The 20762-nt window shown below is 35.5% G+C and overlaps 2 protein-coding genes across 2 annotated transcripts; one reads left to right on the top strand and one right to left on the bottom strand.

The window, feature by feature from the left end:
* The first annotated feature begins 6789 nt into the window (after nucleotides 1-6789).
* On the top strand, nucleotides 6790-7686 carry LOC148905832 (uncharacterized). The gene is made up of 2 exons (XM_089038890.1): nucleotides 6790-7077; nucleotides 7231-7686. The coding sequence occupies exon 2, from the start codon at nucleotides 7369-7371 to the stop codon at nucleotides 7684-7686; it is 318 nt and encodes a 105-aa protein (XP_088895016.1). The 5' UTR covers nucleotides 6790-7077; nucleotides 7231-7368.
* Nucleotides 7687-16881: 9195 nt separating this feature from the next.
* LOC116287761 (uncharacterized) lies at nucleotides 16882-18197 on the bottom strand. The gene is made up of 3 exons (XM_089039574.1): nucleotides 17688-18197; nucleotides 17256-17507; nucleotides 16882-17180 (listed from the first exon to the last, which is right to left on the bottom strand). Exons 2-3 carry the CDS (start codon nucleotides 17332-17334, stop codon nucleotides 16939-16941), a joined length of 321 nt encoding a protein of 106 aa, XP_088895700.1. The 5' UTR covers nucleotides 17335-17507; nucleotides 17688-18197; the 3' UTR covers nucleotides 16882-16938.
* Nucleotides 18198-20762: the final 2565 nt, after the last annotated feature.

The following is a 20762-nucleotide window of genomic DNA, read 5'->3' as shown; positions in this document are numbered from 1 at the left end:
CTTTTGTAGGATCAGAGAGAAAAATAGATGGAGATCAAAACCAAAGCCAAATGTGTCAAATGTGTTTAAAAGATAATATTCTTTTCCTAATTAATCTTCATTAAAATATTTTTATTCTTTTCATATTAGCCTTAACTACTTTTCGAGAAACTTAATCGATTTTGAGACACGATTTTACCAGTTTTCATCTGTTTTCATAAGTGAAAAAAGAATATATATTTACTTAAACGTGATAAGAACAACTGAGGTGTATTAGGTGTAATTTTATATGTTATTCAATATTTGAATAAATTATCTATAGAAATGAAGAATGAAGGTGTTCTTTTGTTTGCCAATAGGACCGCGCCATAGATATAGGAGGGATATAGGAGGTAAACGTAGTTGCTTTCTCTTGAACGAAAAACATACGATAGTTGATTAAAATAGCCGAATTCTTGAAGATTTATAGAGCTAAAATATATTAAACTTATTTATAGAAATATTAAAAGTTTTGAAAAAGTCTTTGATTTGTCGATTTTCGTCGAAAGAACCTGCTTGTCATAACAATAAAAATATGCGATTGTTTGCTAAAAAACACACGCCTGAACTCTTGAAGAATACTTCTTGACCCATCCTCGACTACATGGTAGTTTTTTTTATCTGTTAACGGTCTATAATTTGTCCCAAAGCGATGTTTTCTGTGCATTTCCGAACAGATTTGCTTCGAAATTAAGCGGGATTTCTGTGTTGTGTACACGGACGGATGGAAGTGACGTAATCCAAGCCATGAAAAATCAACTAGATGCTTTATCGTTTTTTGTTGAGTATAGTGCTCCGCTCGCTTCTTTCATTTTCCCCAGAAAGGTCGTTTATTCTACTAGCTTTTTTCCCGATGGAAATTCCGCTGGCACTTGCTTTGTGTTGCGAAGGAGCTTCTTTCTTACTTATATATTTTCACGTTTTATCGCATCGATCGTACACTGAATGTATTTTTTTAAAATTCAGGAGATCTTTGAAATGTCACCAATATTGTCTTTGGAACTTCTGTGAACACATATTCGTAGCATTTCTAACCTTTTCTAGATTTACTTTTAGTCTAGTTTAGCTAGCAGCTTTTCATAAAGCTAGTCTAGCATCTTGTGAGCTGAATTATGCAAATGAACTGTATTGTTTATATGCTCATTTCTTAGTTCGGCTTCAAGAGCGAGCCGATCACAAATAGAATATACAAATGCTGTTTTTAGGCAAAAACTGCATTGAAATCAAGGTAATTCTAAAGGTATAAAGCTCTGAATGTGGAAATTGGTACAACCAAATTCAGGCTTCAGCCATATGAGATGTCATGAGATAAAAATGTTTATAGTCTAGTGAAAGTGGTGATCAAACAAAATCTAAAATTCAAACCTGTCTGATCTATTTAAAAGTTTTTAAATTTAGATATCTCGCTCTTCAGTTTTTCTTCTTTTCAAACTCTGCCCCTGCATATAATCTCCCATTCCATGATATAACGAGATAATGCATCGAGGGGATATCGGGGCTAGTGCCCACCGAAACAGAGTTTGAAGTTGAGACCCTCGGAAATGCCAATTACAGTGTTTTGAGGGTTAATTATAGCGTATTTATTGCGTTGAAGTTTTCGTGGTCTCGTAGCCGTCAGAGAGGAGTACCGGACTGCTGGGTTCGTTTGTCTTTGTTGATAGAAAGAACTGCCTTGTTCAGTATTATTATATTACGATTAACTTACCGAGAAGAGCTTCTAAAAAATGAAAAATATTTTTTTCCCCAAAATAATTTACACCACTATACTATCCAAATAGTGTGCTTTCTTCAGACAAAAATTGAGGTAGGGCGATTCTTGGGTTATTTCCATCTTCGCTCTATCGATCTTTACACGGACCGCCTCTTAGTTTCTTGCCATTTTTTCAAGACATAGGTCCCTGCTAAGTTTTTCTGACAACACTGTTTGTAAAGTAATCCTTCCAAGCATCCTGAGTTTTAGGTTTAAGACTTAAAAGACATTTCATGATTTTTTAAAGCAATTTTATTCGAGGGGTCGGATTAACCGTCCATTGAGGCTTGAACGGTAATCCAATAAAATGGAACACAAAAGTAATGCCGCCGTGCAAGGAACAAAACGCTGTTTGTTTTTTTTTCAAACGCTTGATACAGATTAATGAAACGCATGATAAGTTAAACACGTTTTCTACCAGTGACAGTGGGCTCCCTGTAAAAGATTGTAACAAGCTGGATATACGAAGCCCATATTGAATTTGAAAAGCAAAATGAGATTTATCTTTCCTATCCCAGCCATGCCACCAGGGATCAGAACGCCCTTCCAACCTTTCTTCTAGAAACTAATTAAAGAATTGCATCTTCTCAAACTCTAAGAAGAAGACCGCTAATATTTGAAATACATGCAAACCCTATGAAATGTTATCCAAGATTCAGAGGAAAACAAGATGTAACCCTACATTTCACAAATAATTCAAACATTTATTGGACTGTGCATATATTTTCCAAAACTAATTAACAGCAATTAACAATTTCAATTATTTTTTGTTAATATATTTAACGTTCTTTACAAAATATGATTGAAATTACTGTAAAAATTCTAAAAAAATAGTCTCAAAAACAAATATAATGCCGGTTTTTGTTTTTTTTTTTGTAAATTTTTTTAAAGAAATCACATCAAATGAATTGTGTGTAGTAGTTTCTCTCACGAGTCAGAAAAGTACCCGAGAATAAAGATAAACTGATAAACATAATTATACTGCATTTGATAATTTCTTAAATACCCAAGAAAATTGTTCGATTGCTGGGATATCGAGAATCCCTTTCCGGCAAGGATACATATAACTAAAATATGCATTATTCCTGCTGGAGCATTTGAAATTACAAACGTTTTGACCAATTTATAAATGACTATACGAACAATGTTTACAACTTCGATGAGCAAAAACTATAACTTTCCGAATTTTCCAATCAAAGATCCATAAGCAAACACAATAAACACATATAGATGTTAACATTTTTGCTTGCAGTACAGTGGTATTTCCAATACTTTTACAAACATTCCAAGGAGAAAAACTCCAAAAAGCTCGAATTATGAATACATGATATGAAAGAAAGGCGAAAAATTTCGCATGTCATTGCAGGCGATTTATACACATGATATCGTTTCAATAGCAAAGCTGGCATCAAATAGTCTAATTTCTTCAGTAAAACCAATAGCTAAGTATATCACAACAGTCGCCATTTTTGAGGTAGCTCGCATGGCTCTTTGCAATCATGTTTTGCGAAGACTTTATACGTTGATATTCACTTGAATCGCACAAATGATACATATTCGATGTCAGGCTTAATGTCTGAGCCTATATCAAATCGTTTTAACGGACGAAAAAGCAGATCTTTGAACATATTTATCAGAGTATCGCCGCATGATCGAAACTTTATACAGTACACATAAGCTCAGGTATTTCGCGCATGCGCAGCAAAATGGCCCTTTGTTAATAACATGACTCTGGGAGAGCATATTGTTTATTTGTGGCCCGAGTAGCATCATTTGCGCCCGAGTGTAGCGATAATGCTGTAAGGGCCACAAATCAACAATATGCTCAACTAAAGTCATTTTATTATCATTATCATCAATATACCAGGCCAAGTTAAGCAAATTTTCAAGGTTCTTTGGAGTTGAATCTTTGGCTGCCAACGTATTTGCGGCCCGCCAAAATCCATTATCGCCCGCTGGGTGCGCGTTTTCAAGAGGGCAGTTTGTTGTTTGGCATTGTATATTGATGATAATTATCATTAGCTTTAATTAAGTTACATTGGCTGCTTGTACAATATAGAATTACTTTTCAGTTACTTTTACTTGTATATAAGGGTTTAAACGGGCTTCTACCATGTTATTTATCTGAGTTATTAAGTTATCAGAAGTACTCTAGATCATTACGTTCCACTAGCAAAGAACTTTTATCTATGCCTAATAGAAATCTTAAAACGTATGGAGACCATGCTTTTGTTGTCGCTGCACCAAGACTTTGGAACGATTTACCGATAGAAATACGAAAGTCTCCATCTGTGTCTGTTTTTAAAAATTCGCTGAAGACACATTTGTTCAAGTTAGCTTTTAATTTATAATTTTACAATTAGTACAATTTTTATTGTTTTGTTTCACATGTTTTTACATCTCAATTTTTATTTAGCTTAGTTGATTATGTATTATTTTTTATTAGTGAGCGCTCTGAGCAATTAGTGGATTTAGCGCTATATAAATAAATATTATTATTATTATTATTATTATTACTATTGTATTAGCATGTGTCAATCACAGGCTCTATAAATTGCGAATTTAATTGCACATCAGACCATAATTCTTCTGGAAGCACAAAAGCACAACTCGTCTATCAAGGTGTTGTTCCAGCTACTTTTGTAGCACCTTTCTTAATTCTTTTCATGCTATTAGGTCCAAAACAACCTATCAAAAATGCATCTGTTTACAATACTCTGCGCGTTGAATCTAACTGTAGTATATTTACAACACATAACTCTCAAACTCAAATGTTGATTCTTTACGGAGGGAGTAAAATCGGAGAACCACCTCGGACCACCACTGTGGGAGGCGAGCGATAAACCACTACACTACGTTACCAATGCCATAGAAATCCAGGCCTTGCCGGTCGAGGCTGACATTTGACCCTTTTGATCCAAATGCCACAATAATGTTTAAAGGCAACGTAGTGCAACTATATATCTTCTTTATTTGTGAATCAATGATTTTAAAATCTCTGTACCTCAATGCTTAGTTAACTGCGCATGCGCAGACATCTCAGCATTCTCGTAGCCAGTAATCCTCGTTTCCTTCCTCCCCAAAAGCCTGTTCGGCATTTGGTACGAGGCGGATGCTGGACTGTGTAACACCTTATTTAGTTTTACTAATTTTAAGTAGTGTTTAAAAAACGAGTAGGAGTGTTTTATCAGGTATAAAAGCACGAGGCGTAGCCGAGTGCTTTTATACCTGATAATACACGATCTCTGAGTCTTTTGAACTGCTTAAAACACTCATGAACAATTTATAAGATTTTGGTTCAACTGGAGCCACCACACACGTCACGAACATGGATTTTTATACTTCGATAGAGATTTGACGTCACGGGCATGCGCAACCAGATTCAATAGAAGCTGCCACACGTTGGATATTGCGCGCCAAGGCAAAGACAGGCACGTTAGTCAAAGATCATTAGGGTTGACTATGACCTTGATGAAGCTCTATGTCTTCTAAACTTGGATGCATACGACATGCCTGATGAAGTCATCCTCATAGTATTCGAGTGGTCTTTATATAAAGATCACATGTTTCTTTACATAAAGACACATGTGTCTTTATATAAAATCACTTGAATACTAATGAAGAGGACTTTATCGGGTATAAAGCACGTGACGTGTATGGTGGCTCCGATTGGACCATAAGCTTATGAATTATTAATGAGTGTTTTAATTAGAACTTAAAAGTTCTGCAAAAAAAAAATTGAAATTTTTCAGGACCGCTTTGCAGTAAAGAAGCTTAAAGAATGACCAAGAAAATTCTGTTGATATTGGTATTGTGCATGGCCTCGGTTTTCCTGTCGAATGGCGTCGAAGGTAAAGTTGGATTTGTAGCATCAGAACTAGTGTAAACATGGCCAGAAATTCCGAATAGTCCTGCGCAGTAGGTTAACTAGACCATTAAAGACAAGCTTATGAACTAATACATATATATATATATACATATAATATATAGGTACTCAAAGGTTTTGCAGTTTCTTCTCGATGCTCAAATTCTTAAAGTGCCTATAACCTTTATAGGATTATGATCAATTTTGATTTTCTGTGTGTTGGAGATGAATAAACAAAAAAAAATTTTTCGATTGATTAAATATTCTCGGAGATATAACGCCCTCAGGAACCATTCATTATTTATGCCAGGGAGGGGGCTGGCAAGAATTGAGAGGGGGTCACGATAAATTCAGAGGACTCAAGAGGGGGGTCAGCAGAAATATGGCAGCAAATTTGAGGGGTCATCTAGTTTTTGTTGTCAGCATAATATTAATAAAAAAGTTTAGTAAAAGGAAACAATCACTTTCTTTAGTAGAAATCTTAACTATATTAGCTTATACTAAGTACACATAAATACAATTTTTAATCAGTAGTAAATCATAAATCAATAGTATAAGCTCAGTCTCAAATACTTCTGACTGTTCGTATGCCGGCGTAGAATGGTTAGAAATATAAAAATTGTTTATTGTATCTTGATTGCGACGGCCGAATATTTCGTCTAGATCGACGTGGAATAACGTCGATAACTTGCTGAAAGCCTTCCTCATCGTTGCTATTGCTTTCTATAGAGTCCTCACTACTTTGATATGCAATCACAAGGTTATCCTCATCACTGTCACTCTCTTCACTACTGCTTCTTGATGATTCAGCGTCTTTGGGATCTTCCTCAGGCAGATTACCAGTGTGATTGTCTAGTCCTACTCGTCCGGCACTGCAGACGTGTGCTAAAACCCTTTGAACTTTATCGGGTTTTTTCCCTCTAAGTGAGAGATTAAAGTGCTTTAAATATTTTTCTAGCTCTTTGACTTTTAATTTTTGGATTGCCCCAGTCTTAACGAGAACGTCCCAATCATATTCCTCAAAATGCTTCTGCTCCCTCTTCTGACGCTGCTCTTTCCTGTCATTTTCTCGGATATTCTTTGTTCTTGCTAAAGTAGCTAGATGAAGTAAATAATCCTCTACTAATTGCTTTTCCACAATATATTTGCTAGAAAACAGCGATATTGCTTCTTCGTCACCAAGTTTTAATGTGCCATCCTTGAATGCTGCTTTGATGTTGTGCCTAGGTTGCCAGTCATCTGGAGGGCGAGATTCATCATCATGATCGTTATTACCATAAGAGTCGAACACATCTTTGTAGTGAAACGTAGGTAATTTGGATGTGTCTGGCACTGGTCTAGGAATGCGACGCATTGTAGGACTAATCCATTCTCTTTCCTTGCATTCTTTACATGGTTCTCCATCAGAAGAAGTTTTTGAACAGTCACCTTTGAGAAACTCAAGGTAGAGTTCACCTTGCTGGTAATGTTTGTCGCGAAAATCAATTATTTTCTTAATGTACGCAGCACCTGGTACTTCCTTTTTCTGCTCATTACTCTTTGAAGAATATTCTTTTAAAAAAGCTTGGTTGAAAAATAACCCCTCTTCTTCAAACAGGCAAAGAAAATTAAGCAGAACAAGAAAAAAGCAGAAAGAAGAAAGGCAAAGCGGCTAGAAAACTCCATATTATTTTTGAAGTCAAAACTTATTAAAGCGAATTCATTAGACAAGTTAGATGACTGCATCACAAAGGATATGCTGCAGATTGAACAATTAGAGACATTAAGAAGAGATAGACACCAAAAAGCATTAACTAAGTTACTTGAAAATTATAATTGGCATGCTGATGCAAGGAAGTGTGTTATGGTTAAGCTTACTGAGTGGGCTTTGATAGACAAAGAAAAAGAGTCAAAAGAAGAGGATGAGGAAGAAGAAGATGAGCTTGAGGAAGACAAGGAGGAGCTTGAGGAAGAGGAGGAGGATCTTGGAGAAGAGAAAGGAGTTTTATTTGTTACTAAACCAATTCATTTCATTTGTTATTTAAAAGAACTGTTGATTGAGCTATTTAAATAGAAGAATGTTGATGAAAACTTGTACTTTAGTTAATATTTAATATTTAAGTAGAAGATAATATAGGTAAGTTGTAGTGCTTGGGAACGAGGTTATTCCGGGTGAAAGCCCTTGGAATTAAATTCGGAAAAATTAATTTCCGACCTCGCTGGGATTCGAACCCACGACCTTCGGAATTGTACTACCGATGCTCTACCAGCTGAGCTAGAGGTCAGACTGAGAGCAGGCCGGGGTGAATTAGATGTTAGGTAGCGGTAATTATGATGCAAAGATGAGAGTATGTGGACCGCGTGGCACTAATGAAATAGTAGAAGATAATATAGGTAAGTTGTAGTGCTTGGGAACGAGGTTATTCCGGGCGAAAGCCCTTGGAATTAAATTCGGAAAAATAATTAATATTTAATATTTAATATTTAAGGGAAGGAGGGGGGCTATGTAGATTTCCAATAACCTCTGTAGGGGTCACGAGCTTTTTTCATTACACTATATTGGGGCTGGGAATTTTTTTTTTATTATTTCAAAATATTGCCAGCCCCCTCCCTGGCATAAATAATGAATGGTCCCTAAAGTACGCAGTTTTGCCACGCCCCATCGATTTGGACGGGATCGCGAGGTCTGGTACCTAGTTGGCGTCGAATGACGTCACAACAAGAACGACTCGGCTTCCAATAAGTAAAACAAAGTGGAGCTTGGCTGTTCCTTCCAGTGTTTTTACCTGTTTTGCTCGCTTTATTTGCCTCTTTGTATCTTTGAAATTAACTAGTTGTCAAAGAAAGGCTGTAAGATGGAATCCATTGATAATGCTGACGAATACTTTGATTCAAGCGACGAGAATGAGAGTATTTACGACCTCGAGGACGAAGAATTAGACGAAGCCGTTCATGAATATCCCTACCAGGAATATTCTGATGAAGAAGTTTATGACACTTGGGTTTTATCCTGTCAAATAGTTCCATGCAAGTTTCTTTCATTGTTTATAGCTGGCCCCAGTTTTATAGTTACTTAAAAATAGGACTTACTGAATCAACACCGATCCTCCAAAAAAAAAAAAACCTCAAGAAGTGTTTTGTAAATTTGGGTTATAAAGTTTGACTTTATTATCATTCTATGTTGTAGATATTACGAAAGATGCATGCAATAATAAAACTAGTCAATATTTTGTTCAATAATACCTGTTACTGACGCAATTTAGGTACAACAAATAAAGTATATGTTATGTTTAAATAAAGAATACTTTTCCCTACAACTAGCCACCAAATGTTGTATTAGATTAAAAATAGTTGTTGTTGTTCGACTCATTCTCGCACCGGCAACTCAACTTCTTTCGGTGAAGACACGGAGGCAAGGCATCTTTTAAGACCTTTGGAAAATAGATAATTTAAACAGTTTGAAAACCAAAATCAGAGAATTAGGACTATCGAACAAGTTTGACAAGAAAACATTCCTGGAGATTTGGCCAGCGACACTTTTCGGCGATTACGATCCGACAGTTTGGTTTGCTCTTCATGGTTGCAGACATAAATCCTTGGGATGCCAACAGTCCCAGCCTCATCTTTAACTAACTGAGGACGATTTTACGAGACAAAATAAAATCTCTGATTATAATCCTCTGGAAGGAAGTGTGTACAAAATATGACGGAGGTAGCCGAGGGGTTGAAATTTGCTTGCTTTCTCTTCACAAAATCAATCCATCTGCTTCTGGACGATTGTCGTTATGAAATGGGATCTTATGCAAGTATATACCTTTCGTAAAATCTGGGGTGTTTGAGCACCCAGCAACAACACATCTAGTCGGCATTTTCTCATATTCTGACCGAAGAACTAGTAAGAATCTTTGCTTATCAAAACATTCGTTCTTGTTGTGACGTCACCACTCAGCGACACTCTGCTGAGCCCAGTTCCTCTTTATCCCGTCCAAATTGATGGGGCGTGGCAAAACTGCGTACTTTAGGGCGCTATATCTCCGAAAATATTTAGTCAATCGAAAAAAGTTTTTTTGTTTATTCATCTCCAACACACAGAAAATCAAAATTGATCATAATCCTATAAAGGTTATAGGCACTTTAAACTCCTCATATGCTTGTCATTTTGCAAGACACGATATGAAATTGTCATATAACTGTTGTTTCGTAGAAATAAATGCAATTCTTGATTCGGATTAAGAGCACTATTAAACTGTCATTCTTAAGACATAACAAGACCGCTATTTTGCAAACACTAATTTGGTACAAAAAGCCTGTGTTCATGGAAGAGTATTTATTGATTTTTTGAAAGTAAATCCCTTTGTATGCATGTCATTAAAGCTGCTGAACTAATATGAATTTATATATAAGCATTATATAAGCTGTGAAATACCTCATTTTAATATCTTTCATATCCACCACGGCAACTTATCAGTCTCTCTACCTCATAAACGTCCTTATTTCAACAATGGCAATATATTTTCTGTTGATAAACAGTTTAGCACGCTATAGAAACAATTTTCTCTTATTTTTTCTCTTTTCCATTTTGAAAAATGCAAATCGAGCAAAGTATTATTGAGCCAAAAGGAATACAGGGATTAAAATATAGTGATTGACGTTAGTAACTTAATGACGTATTAAGCTCCTCCCATAGTGATTCGGAATTTCTAGCCATGAGGCAAAGATATGATGGCGATCAAAAAATGTTATACAAATTTCATGTCTTATTACAGCTTGTGTTTCTACAGTAAAATCGAGCTTCTCATTATTTTATGCATATGTACTATGGCGTACAGCAGACCTTACTGATAAAGCGGCCATCTTAATTTCTATTGTTTAAGTAAGAGATTATGGGATGCCGAGGGGGCGACTATTAGAAAATTTATAGACTGCACAGCTGTCAGGGTGTCTTTTACTTTTTATATAACTTTACATTATTCATAATGGTACGTATTTGAACTGAGTGGAGTGCAATTTGGTCTGAAATCAAACGCGCGATTACAAAATCGCACGACCGCGTAGCGGGAGTGCGATTTGTAATTGCAAGTTTGATTTCAGACCAAAATTGCACGACACGAAGTTCAATTACCACTTTATTATATCCTTTTTGAAATCTTTTTTGAAAAAGACGTTTTTTCCAGTTAAACCGATATGACTTACAATCTACAAGCAGTCGATTCAAACATGGCATGCTGTCAAGAGAACTTGTTTATACTGATCGAGCAATGATTCTCATTTTGAAAACCAACACTTTCAATCCAAAACTAAAATGAATTTATATAGGACCAAAAGGCATTACATGTATTAAGAATCGTTTACTTACATTAAATAGCAAAACAATCCTGCCCAAAAGGGTTGTAATGAACTGGCTGTTGTCCATACAGCCAATGCTCACTGCTTGTGTTTTTACGATTTCTGTTCAACATGTTAAGATCACACTTGTGCCGAGAAAACGGCAAAAATCAAATGTTGTGTAGTCCTTCGGTTGTCCTTAAGAAGTCATGTAGCTCAGCAAAAATCTTCTTCTTAAGAAAAACTTCTTTTAATGACTGTATTTTCGATGTGTTGTTATGCTTTACAGATTGAAAGGAAACCACTTTCCACGATCAATCGCCAAGAAGTCACATTCAAAAGATGCCGATTGCATTCTCCCCCACTGCTTTTCGCTGTAATATCTTCAACTTACTTAAGCAGTTACTTTACAAAGATGCTTTTGACAATTTTAAGTGATCAGTCTTTTTAAGTCCTTTTTATGGCTTTTTCAGTCTTTTTTACGACTTTTGACGGTAAAATCGCTCTTCAGAAAAATTTTTTTTTTAGTCGTGGCTCTTTTTTTTCGCAAGAAGCGTTGAGCCCAACACTCAGATGGATTCCTTGATATAATTGGCTAGAAAATGACATGTCTCTCTTGTGATTGTGATATCAGTTGATGTGCAAAATCGTGCAATTTAGAGCTCAAAATCGTGCGATTTATGCTGAAATCACTGCTGCAGGGAACCAATCAGATTGCAGGATTTGCTTGTGATTTCAAAATGGATGTAATAAAATGTGAAACACATCTAAAAACCACATTGCATTTGCTGATAGCTGGAGCGATATGTAAAGCGCAAAAGAGTCAAATCATTTGAAAAAGGTAATTAGGTATTTGTATATATGCAAAAATGTATAATACAACCTTGTCTATATACTATGATATAAACAAGATGGGAGCAGTAGAGCAGGAGAGAAGTCGTCAGAGAGTGTTTCTTTGACTTCTCGAGTGCTCTACAGCTCCCATCGTGATTATTTCACAGTACATAGACACAAGCGGACGTTTTACATATCGCTTTTATAAAATATCTTTTAATAATTTCGCGCGAGCGTGTCTCATTCCTCTGATTTAAACACGGTAGCCAACCAATCATCGCGTGCGTTATATCTCAAATATTATATATATACTAGTCAATTTCCCGTGAATAAATTCACTTTTTTAAATCCTGAGTAAAACGCTAACAGTTGACAGTTGAACTTTTGTTTTGTGCACTCTGTCGTGACCTCAAGGTGAAGCGTAAAATTATCGTGATTTATGTGCAGACAATTGCCAATTTGGCTTGAAACTCAAGAAATACATGTATGAGGAAACTTTTGTAAAACTTTTTAATTCGGTATGTTTGAATTGCCATTTGAATTGAAAATGCCAAACTTGAAAACAAGAAACGCACTCATTGGGTAGAATTTGACAGAAAGTGACAGCAGTTGACGGTTTGACACTTGAAGGGATTGCCGCAAGTCATTTCAAGACGCTCGGTAGTCTGACGTTTGCCGTGTATTTTCTTGTTCAAACTTCAGCATTTCCATTTGACACCAATAAAGATGGATCTCGGCTTTGTCACAGAAGTTATGTTATTTAAGAAATTTTAATTGGTGTCAAATGGATCGGAGGAGCTCCAGATAATCGAATGGAGATGTTGTTATCAAAACAGTCAGTTTCCCTTTGGCCATGATTGCTTTGTTGAACAGGTTTGTTTGTTAAATAGCTTTCAGATTCTATCGATATCAAATAGTGATGATTTTTAGGCATGTTTTGGAACTGGAAATGAAACTATTTTGAGCCACTTCGTTGTGTCGTGTCCATATTCAATGGAGAGTGTTGAAGTGATACTTTTCTCAAATTCTGTCAAGGAATGGGGTACTGAATTAATCATTTGCTTCCGTATAAAAGCATAGTAATGGCATGGTTTTACTCCAGCAGGTTTTTAATTCAAGATATTTGAAGACTCCCTTTATATTTTCATAGAAGCGAGTAGCGTTTGTTCTGAATGAAAACGGAAATAATTTTCTATTCCTTTAATAATTTTCTCGATTGTTAAAAGTGCAATATTTTCAAATCAAAAACAGATGCCGTTCATCTTCGGGACCAATGCATGAATTCTGTGTGGTTTTTGTTTGTATAAGTTCATTGGTCTCGGAGGAGTTCTTGGAGCACACTTTATCGCTTAGCAAAATATATAGTAGTACATATATATATATATATATATACATATTGAAAGTATATCGGACAGGGCGGGATATCTTTCATGATATTTTTTTCAGAAAGCCCTAATGATAGACAACTCGAAAAAAATATAATGGAGAATATCCCATAATTTTTGATATGCTTTTGATATACTTGTACATATATTGGAAGCGGCCATAATTTTTGCAAATGGCTGCATATATATATATATATATACACTCGATTGCAGAAACGTTGTAGTATACATTTATATAATATATATACTATATTATAATTGAAAAATATTTTATTTGGAGTTTTTTACAGACAACACTCTTCTCCAGAATGCTTTTTGAAGTATATAGATGAAAAGATTGAGACTTTTAATGCGAAAAAAGAATTATTTATTTACTTGGAGATTTCAACATTTACTCAAATCAGAATCTTGCAATTATAGTCACAACTTTCTGCTTCCTTTGCAGAGTTTTTTCTTATTTCCAACTATTGACAAACCTACTAGAGTTTATAATAATTCTGCTACTCTTATTGATAATTTATTTATGAATGCTCCGGAAAAAACAATTTGTAGCGGTAATATCATATCTGATATTAGTGATCACTATGCACAATTTTGTGTCTCTTCTTCAACAAAAACTAAATCGTCTCCCTCAATGAAGAAAAAAACACGCTACATTTCAAAAAATAAAACCAGATTATTTTGTTGAGGAATTTTCTAAATTGGACTTTATTATTGATCCTGTATCAAATTCTGATAACAGCAATATAGATCACTCATTCTCATTATTTTACAAGAGGATAAATAAGCTTGTTAATAAATATGCTCCAGTTGAGAGCTTATCGAATCGCAAAATTAAGCAAATGCAGAAACCCTGGATATCCCAGGGTATTCGTAAATCTATTAAAATAAAAAATGAATTATTTTCATCTGGTGACACTGAAAAATATAAATACTACCGAAACAAAATATAAATTTTAATTCGCACTTCAAAAAAGTTATTTTATAATTCATTTTTGAAATCAACGCTCGTGATATGAAAAAAACATGGATGGGTATAAACACGCTAATTAATAACAACAAAAAAAGATCGAATAATATCACCAGTCTCAAAGACCCGATTACTGGGAACATTGAACATGACGCAACTAAATTATCGAATGTTATGAATAAACACTTTGCTAACGCTGGTCCAAAACTAGCTAGTAAGATTCCCCCAACGACTAAACATTTTTCTAAAACACATAAAACAGAATGATTCATTCTTTTTCGTGCCTGTATCAAGCCATGAGGTAGAGAGTGAAATAGTCACCCTACCAACGAATAAAACCTACGGCTTATATTCTTGTCCAATCGATTTGCTTAAAGCTTCAAGACATTTGATTAGTGGACCTTTGGCTTGCCTAATAAACAAATCTGTTGATATTGGGAAGTACCCTTCAAAATTAAAGTTATCGAAAATTACACCAGTTTTTAAGTCGGATGACGACTCTGATCCAAATAACTATAGGCCAATAGCTCTACTTTCAGTTTTTAACAGAAAATTTGAAAAAATAATGTATAAACATTTAATCAAATTTATTGACAAAAACAATTTATTGTCTGAATCTCAATATGGTTTCAGGAAACACTTTTCAACTCATGCAATCTAACATTGATAAGAATTTATTCTCGTGTGCCATCTTCTTAGACTTGACTAAAGCTTTTGATACTGTTGATCATAAATTCTTTTAAATTTTTAATCTTGAATTCTTTTAGGTAAACTTTATCATTACGGGTTTCGAGTAATTATTTGTGATTGGATTCAATCATACTTAAGCGATCGATCTCAAACCGTATCCATTGGTAATAGCATCTCAAAAAAAGAGAAAGTGGCATGCGGTGTACCCCAGGTTCGGTCCTGGGACCTCTGCTCTTTTTGTTATATATTAATGATATCACACAAACTTCTACTGCTTTCAAATTTCATCTATTTGCTGATGACACTAATCTTCTGTATTCGAATAAAAATATCAAAATGTTAGAAACTGTTAGTTAACAATGAGCTAATTAGACTATATGAATGGCAAACAGTAAACAAACTAACTCTTAATCTTAAAAAATCAAACTTTATTATTTTTCGTCAGTGTCGCAAAAAAATTACACCAACAGTAAATATCAAAATGTTTGATAATAATTCAAATAAGTTCGTTTCACTAGTATGTAAAACCTATGTTAAATACCTCGGACTGTTAATCGATAATAATCTTTCCTGGAAACCACATATTGATTTTATCAGCAATAAAATAAGCAAAACTGTTGGTCTGCTTTCTAGATTAAGGCATTTTATCACACAAAACATCCTTTTAACAATATATAAATCACTCATTCAGCCCTACCTTTTCTATGGTCTTACTGCATGGGGCCAAGCCACAAAAACTAGTTTGAATAAACATATCAAACTTTTCACATAGAAAAGTTGTCGTTCCGCTCGAGCCGTTTCTTTTACCATATAAGGAATGTACTTACCATATTTGGAAATTGGAATATAATTTTCTTCACTAAATAGGCGAATTTCCTGCTCAAAACTGCTCAAACTTGCAGTAAATCGAGTGAAAACATCCCAGCTAGTCAGCCATCTTGGTTTTGGCCGAAAAAAGACTGGAAATGTGTAGGGGAGGGGAGCGTGGTTTGTCACCACAGGAAGCCCGCGAACGACAACAATTGTTTGATATGCTCTTGTTATTACAAAAGCGAGCTATGAGATTGATCTATTTTGCTGATAGAAGAGAAAGTGCTATCCCTTTTTTTCAAAAAGCTAACATATCTCCATTAAATTTACAGTACTTGGAATCTGTCTCTAGCTTGATGTATGATGTTGTCAATGAACTTGCACCACTAAATATTTGTAAACTGTTCTCCTTTGTGAGCAGTATTCATTCTTATAATATCTTATATATCTTAAATATCTTCTTCATCTAATAATTTATATGCAAAATACTTTCGAACTAATCTTCAAAAGAACTCATTTTCTTGTTTTGGCGTTCACTGATTGTGGAATCGAATTCCTAATTCTATACGGGACTTATCAAAACCGGCTTTCAAAAAGAAAATTAGACAGCTTCTCTTTGGTTATTTAAATAAATATGGCTATGATGTTGAAATCTCCAATCTTTTTTTTCTCTAAATAAAATAGTGCACGATATAATAATTTCATTATTTGTTCTAAAGTCAATATTTCCTTCTTATATGCTATCAATTTATTTTCTTGTGTGTAAACATTTAAACTTTTTTCTTCTTCTTTTCTTCTGTCAAACACAAACCCGCCCAGACCAGCTTAGCTACTTGCGGGGGAGTGTATTGTATTTAACTATTGTAATTTAACTTTAAAAATTAATAAATTGTAATTGTAATTGTAAATTGTAATTTGATGCGGCCAAAATTAATATTTCAGAGCTATATATAGACTCTTCCACAGTCTCTCGCTCGTCCGTTCCGTCTACACGCTTAGAGACTGTAACGGTACAATGACCGAAAGGACTTATGGGTCCCGAAAACTTGGACCCAGCGTGCTTTGGGAACCAAAATACTCGTCCACAGTCTCTCTCGTTTTCGCCGCCATCTTGAAAATATTGAAACGAGAGAGACTGTGGACGAGTATTTTGGTTCCCAAAGCACGCTGGGTGCATGTTTTCGGGACCCATAAGTCCTTTCGGTCATTGTACCGTTACAGTCTCTAATCGTGGAGACGGAACTGCATACCCAAGTCAAGATATTTAAACAAAATATCTATCTGTGATGGAATTGATCCATATTCTGTGAAACTAAAGGACTTTTCGAAGGATTTCGCCGCCTTTCCTGGCTTTCAGTTCCGGGACATTTCCAACTATCTTGTAGTGTAAACATCGTTTTTTATTTTCATTTAATGTCTTTGCCTGCAAATCGGAGAGCTTTTGACGTGTTATGTTTAACTCCTCTTCCATTGCACACAAAAGATCGCTGGTCAGATCCGTCTGGCATTCTGCATCTTGACGATTCGGGTTTTCTGTCGTTTCTGTCTGTGTGTCTGTAATAAAAAAGGGAATCGTGGCATCAATAACAAAGCTTTGAAGTAAATAATAAATAAGTTACATATTTTTACCTTGGGCTGATAGGTGCGGATCATCTATGGTTTGTTCATAAGAGATTTCTTCATCAATCAGACGAGCTTGCTTCTGCATTTATAGTCAAGCAAGGCACTAGCAGCTTCGGAATGGAGACGTTTCAGATCTCTGTTTGCTTCTCTCACCGCGCTTTATAGAGCTCTCTGTGGCTTGTTTTATCTTCTGATTGCCAAGCTTCAACTTAGGGGCCCAATCTATGTCGTCTTCGTCATTTACATTGCTTGGACAACCTAGATAAGATATACATGTATAGAATTTGTTTAGTAAACAGACTTCGATACGACGCGACGAACCTACAAACACTCTACAAGCATCGTCGTATTTTCAGTGTTTACAACAAACCAACACGTGCAAAGCAAAGAAATAACATCTGAATTTCAAACTCATACAAATATAGAATTGTTAAATACCTTTTACGAAGTGATCGCTACATACACGAGCGTGTGAAGATTTAACTCCTTTCGAAGATACAGTACTGTTAAGTCAGGATAGCCAGCCATCGGTTTCGACGTCTTTTTGATAAATTTCTTGTCCGATCTCTCTTGTGAACCACTTCTTTCAGGTATTCTAACAAACCGTTTTCTTTTTTCTTATTAGATCGGTTTGAACAACCATAAACTGAACAGGAATCGGGCATATTTTACGAAAATGTTCTTTTGACAACTTGTAAACACATACATTGCTTTGTACGCCAGCTGAATTCTTGACCGTCAACTGGAAATATGCATACATAATGACCGGAATTTGTATCCTGACGTAGTTTTAAGAGAAATTATCAGGGAATTTTAGAATAATGGAAGATCTAGTAAGATTGACTAGAAAACTGCGATGAAAAGTGCGCATCAAATGTTTACCCCGTCTTATGCATTATACGTTTTCACAAAATCGCATGAGTCGATTACCTTCAAAATGTTCCTTTTAAAACTAGATACAGAGTAAAACTAAATGAGCAATGACTTTTGGGAATATATAGCTCTGAAATATTAATTTTGGCCGCATCAAAGCCATTGTTTAGTTTTGAAGTAAATTATGCACTCTATTTAACGAATCTCAAATATCTCATAATTAGCTAGATAGATTTTTTCAAAAATCCCTACACATGGAGGCATCTAGTATATAATTATGTGGTACGAAGCATTTTAGTGTTGAACACTCTGCAAGGCTAAAATTGTTCTCTAAACAAAACATTTTTTCCCTCATAGTCACGTGTTATGACGTCCGATCTCATTAAAAACTGCATCAAACATTAATTCAATCTTTATGTGACTTATGTGCAAAAAAGATTTGCAATCGGATAAAACACGTTTATGCACCAGCGTTCCAAACGTGGAAGGTAGCGGTCAAGCGTGAGGGACTTTATTGCAGAAAGGTTGTAGTGCATATTTATACAATTAATACCCAACGCTTTCGCAGGTGACCTTAAATGATTGTAACTCTTTGAAACGAAATGCCTCGCTCCTTTCATCCCTCATTAGATGGCATTTTCTTGATTATCTGTCGAGACCAGGGCCAGAGAATGCCGATGTATTAGACTAAACGGTAGGTTTGTAGACGAATATGGACCTAAAGGGGATTATTGGTTTTAGAGAGGTTCCTGCCCGTCTGGATATGGCTACAAACGTTCTTGCAAAATTGCCCGGGACATTTGCTGTTTCCCAAGACATTAATAACAGGTTATAGATAAACTGAAGTAAACTTAAAGCTCAGTAGTTCAAAACAATAAAGATAAATTGGTCAAATGAATAGTGATTAATTCAAAGGTTAAAACTGAAATGTTTTCAGAGTGTTAACTTCATGGTAAGCATGTTTTAATTATGAGGAAATGAACTACAAATAAAATCAGGTACTCAAAGAGATGGTAGTTTTTGTGCTTTAAATAATGAGCCATTCTCAATGACACGCTCCGCTCTAGCGATTGTTTCTTTCGCTTTTGGTGGACGTCGATCAAGGCGTTTCCATGACATTCTATAGGCACGTGCCCTTCTTATAGCTTTGTGCTTTCCGACAATCAATGGAAACGCCTTGTGATTGACGTCCACCAAATCCTTCTTCGTCGCAACAGAAAAAATCGCAAGAGGGCGTTTGTGATTGAGAATGGCTGTAATAAAAATGCGCTTCAAATAAGAGTGCAGTACATCAAATGTTGATTATTACCTCCTATTCGGTGGGCTATTCATTCAGAAAATGCTCATTCATTTACTCGCCAAAATAAGCCAAGCTTTTCTACAATTTCCTTTACAAATCTTTTTTACCTTGTCTTCAATTCTCCGGGTTTGTAAAGAAAGTATTGTTTCTTGAAACAAAGCTTCTAGTTGTTGACTCGCGCAGGCAACATTCTTGCACTCTTTGATATCGATCAAAGCCGACAACTGAATATACTGACCCTTCGCCAAAATGGCGACCGCAAATTTGAATGAGTTCAAATTAAACTAAGTGAATAACCAATACCAGCACTGAAAAGAGCACCTTTATTTTAGTAACCCTATAAAGATTCATTATGTCAGGTGTTATAGTGACCGAGAAAACTTAAGTTATGTCTTGGGCCATAGGTCTATTAGAATATATGTTTGGCTATTTCTATGAGTTACCGACGGGAGCGAAAAACCAAATTTGGGCGTGCAGTTTGTAATTTCCTTGTTCTCAGAATATCGAAAACCGCAGTAACATGAATAAAATTCATTTGGAAAAAAAAACCTTTTTAAACTTAATTGTTTATATCATAGTTAATCAGTAGATAGATTATCATAGATAATCCGTGTTTTACAGATAAAAGCAGGTAACGTGTATATTCAATTCAAGGACATTTCATTTTGGGAAACATTCATTGGTTGTTGCACCCCAAGGCGCAAAGCATTATGGGGTATGCGAAAGTAGAGAATTAAACTAATGTCTTAGGTAATCTTCGGTCCTACAAACTATATCTGCACCGCAATATCGGAGTTTGCACGTAAACCAACACAGCGATTAGCCACTTGGTGGACAGCTCATACCAAAGTTATGACAAGATTGGAAACGGTCGTCAAAATGTCAGCTCGTCCCGGAGGTACAAGCGGTTTTGAGGGTAAAGTTTAGATATCCGGCCAGTTTCATCGGCCTTCTTTCCTGCTAGATGATTTACTACCATCATAATATAATCATACAATAGTCTCTTAAAGTTTTCAGCGAGATTTTATAAATTTTGGCAACGAAGCTAAGGGAGATTTCAAAAGTCTTGACGTCTAACAGTTGGACGACTAGACTGTTAACAGTCTCTCTTTCCCCTCCAGACTCAGTCGAGTCGGGTTTTTCTGGTCTTGGACTTGCGGGGAATGGGTGTGACTTTGATTTGGACGACCAAACAGCCATTATTATGCCACAAAGAGAATCTCTCTAAACAACGATGCAGCCGAACAGATGTAAACGATAATATAGAGGCGCAGTGCATTATAGTTGACTAGGATTCTGTAATTAAGGACTATTAATAGCGAAGCTCCCACCATACTTAA

Source organism: Actinia tenebrosa, unplaced genomic scaffold (assembly GCF_029948245.1).
Source record: "Actinia tenebrosa isolate PJP-AT-01 unplaced genomic scaffold, QUT_ActTen_1.0 PGA_scaffold6__47_contigs__length_16458017, whole genome shotgun sequence".
Taxonomy (NCBI): Eukaryota; Metazoa; Cnidaria; class Anthozoa; order Actiniaria; family Actiniidae; genus Actinia; species Actinia tenebrosa.
Note: the sequence above shows the minus strand (reverse complement) of the source record. Positions and strands in the feature narration are given on the sequence as shown.

What these genes read in the sequence shown, in the direction of transcription:
- LOC148905832 (XM_089038890.1), top strand. Translation starts at nt 7,369, where the DNA reads ATGCTGCAGATTGAACAATTAGAGACATTAAGAAGAGATAGACACCAA.
- LOC116287761 (XM_089039574.1), bottom strand. Translation starts at nt 17,334, where the DNA reads ATGCAGAAGCAAGCTCGTCTGATTGATGAAGAAATCTCTTATGAACAA. An exon ending in TCCGCACCTATCAGCCCAAG is followed by an intron (nt 17,181 to 17,255) that starts GTAAAAATATGT and finishes TTTTTATTACAG; the next exon opens with ACACACAGACAGAAACGACA.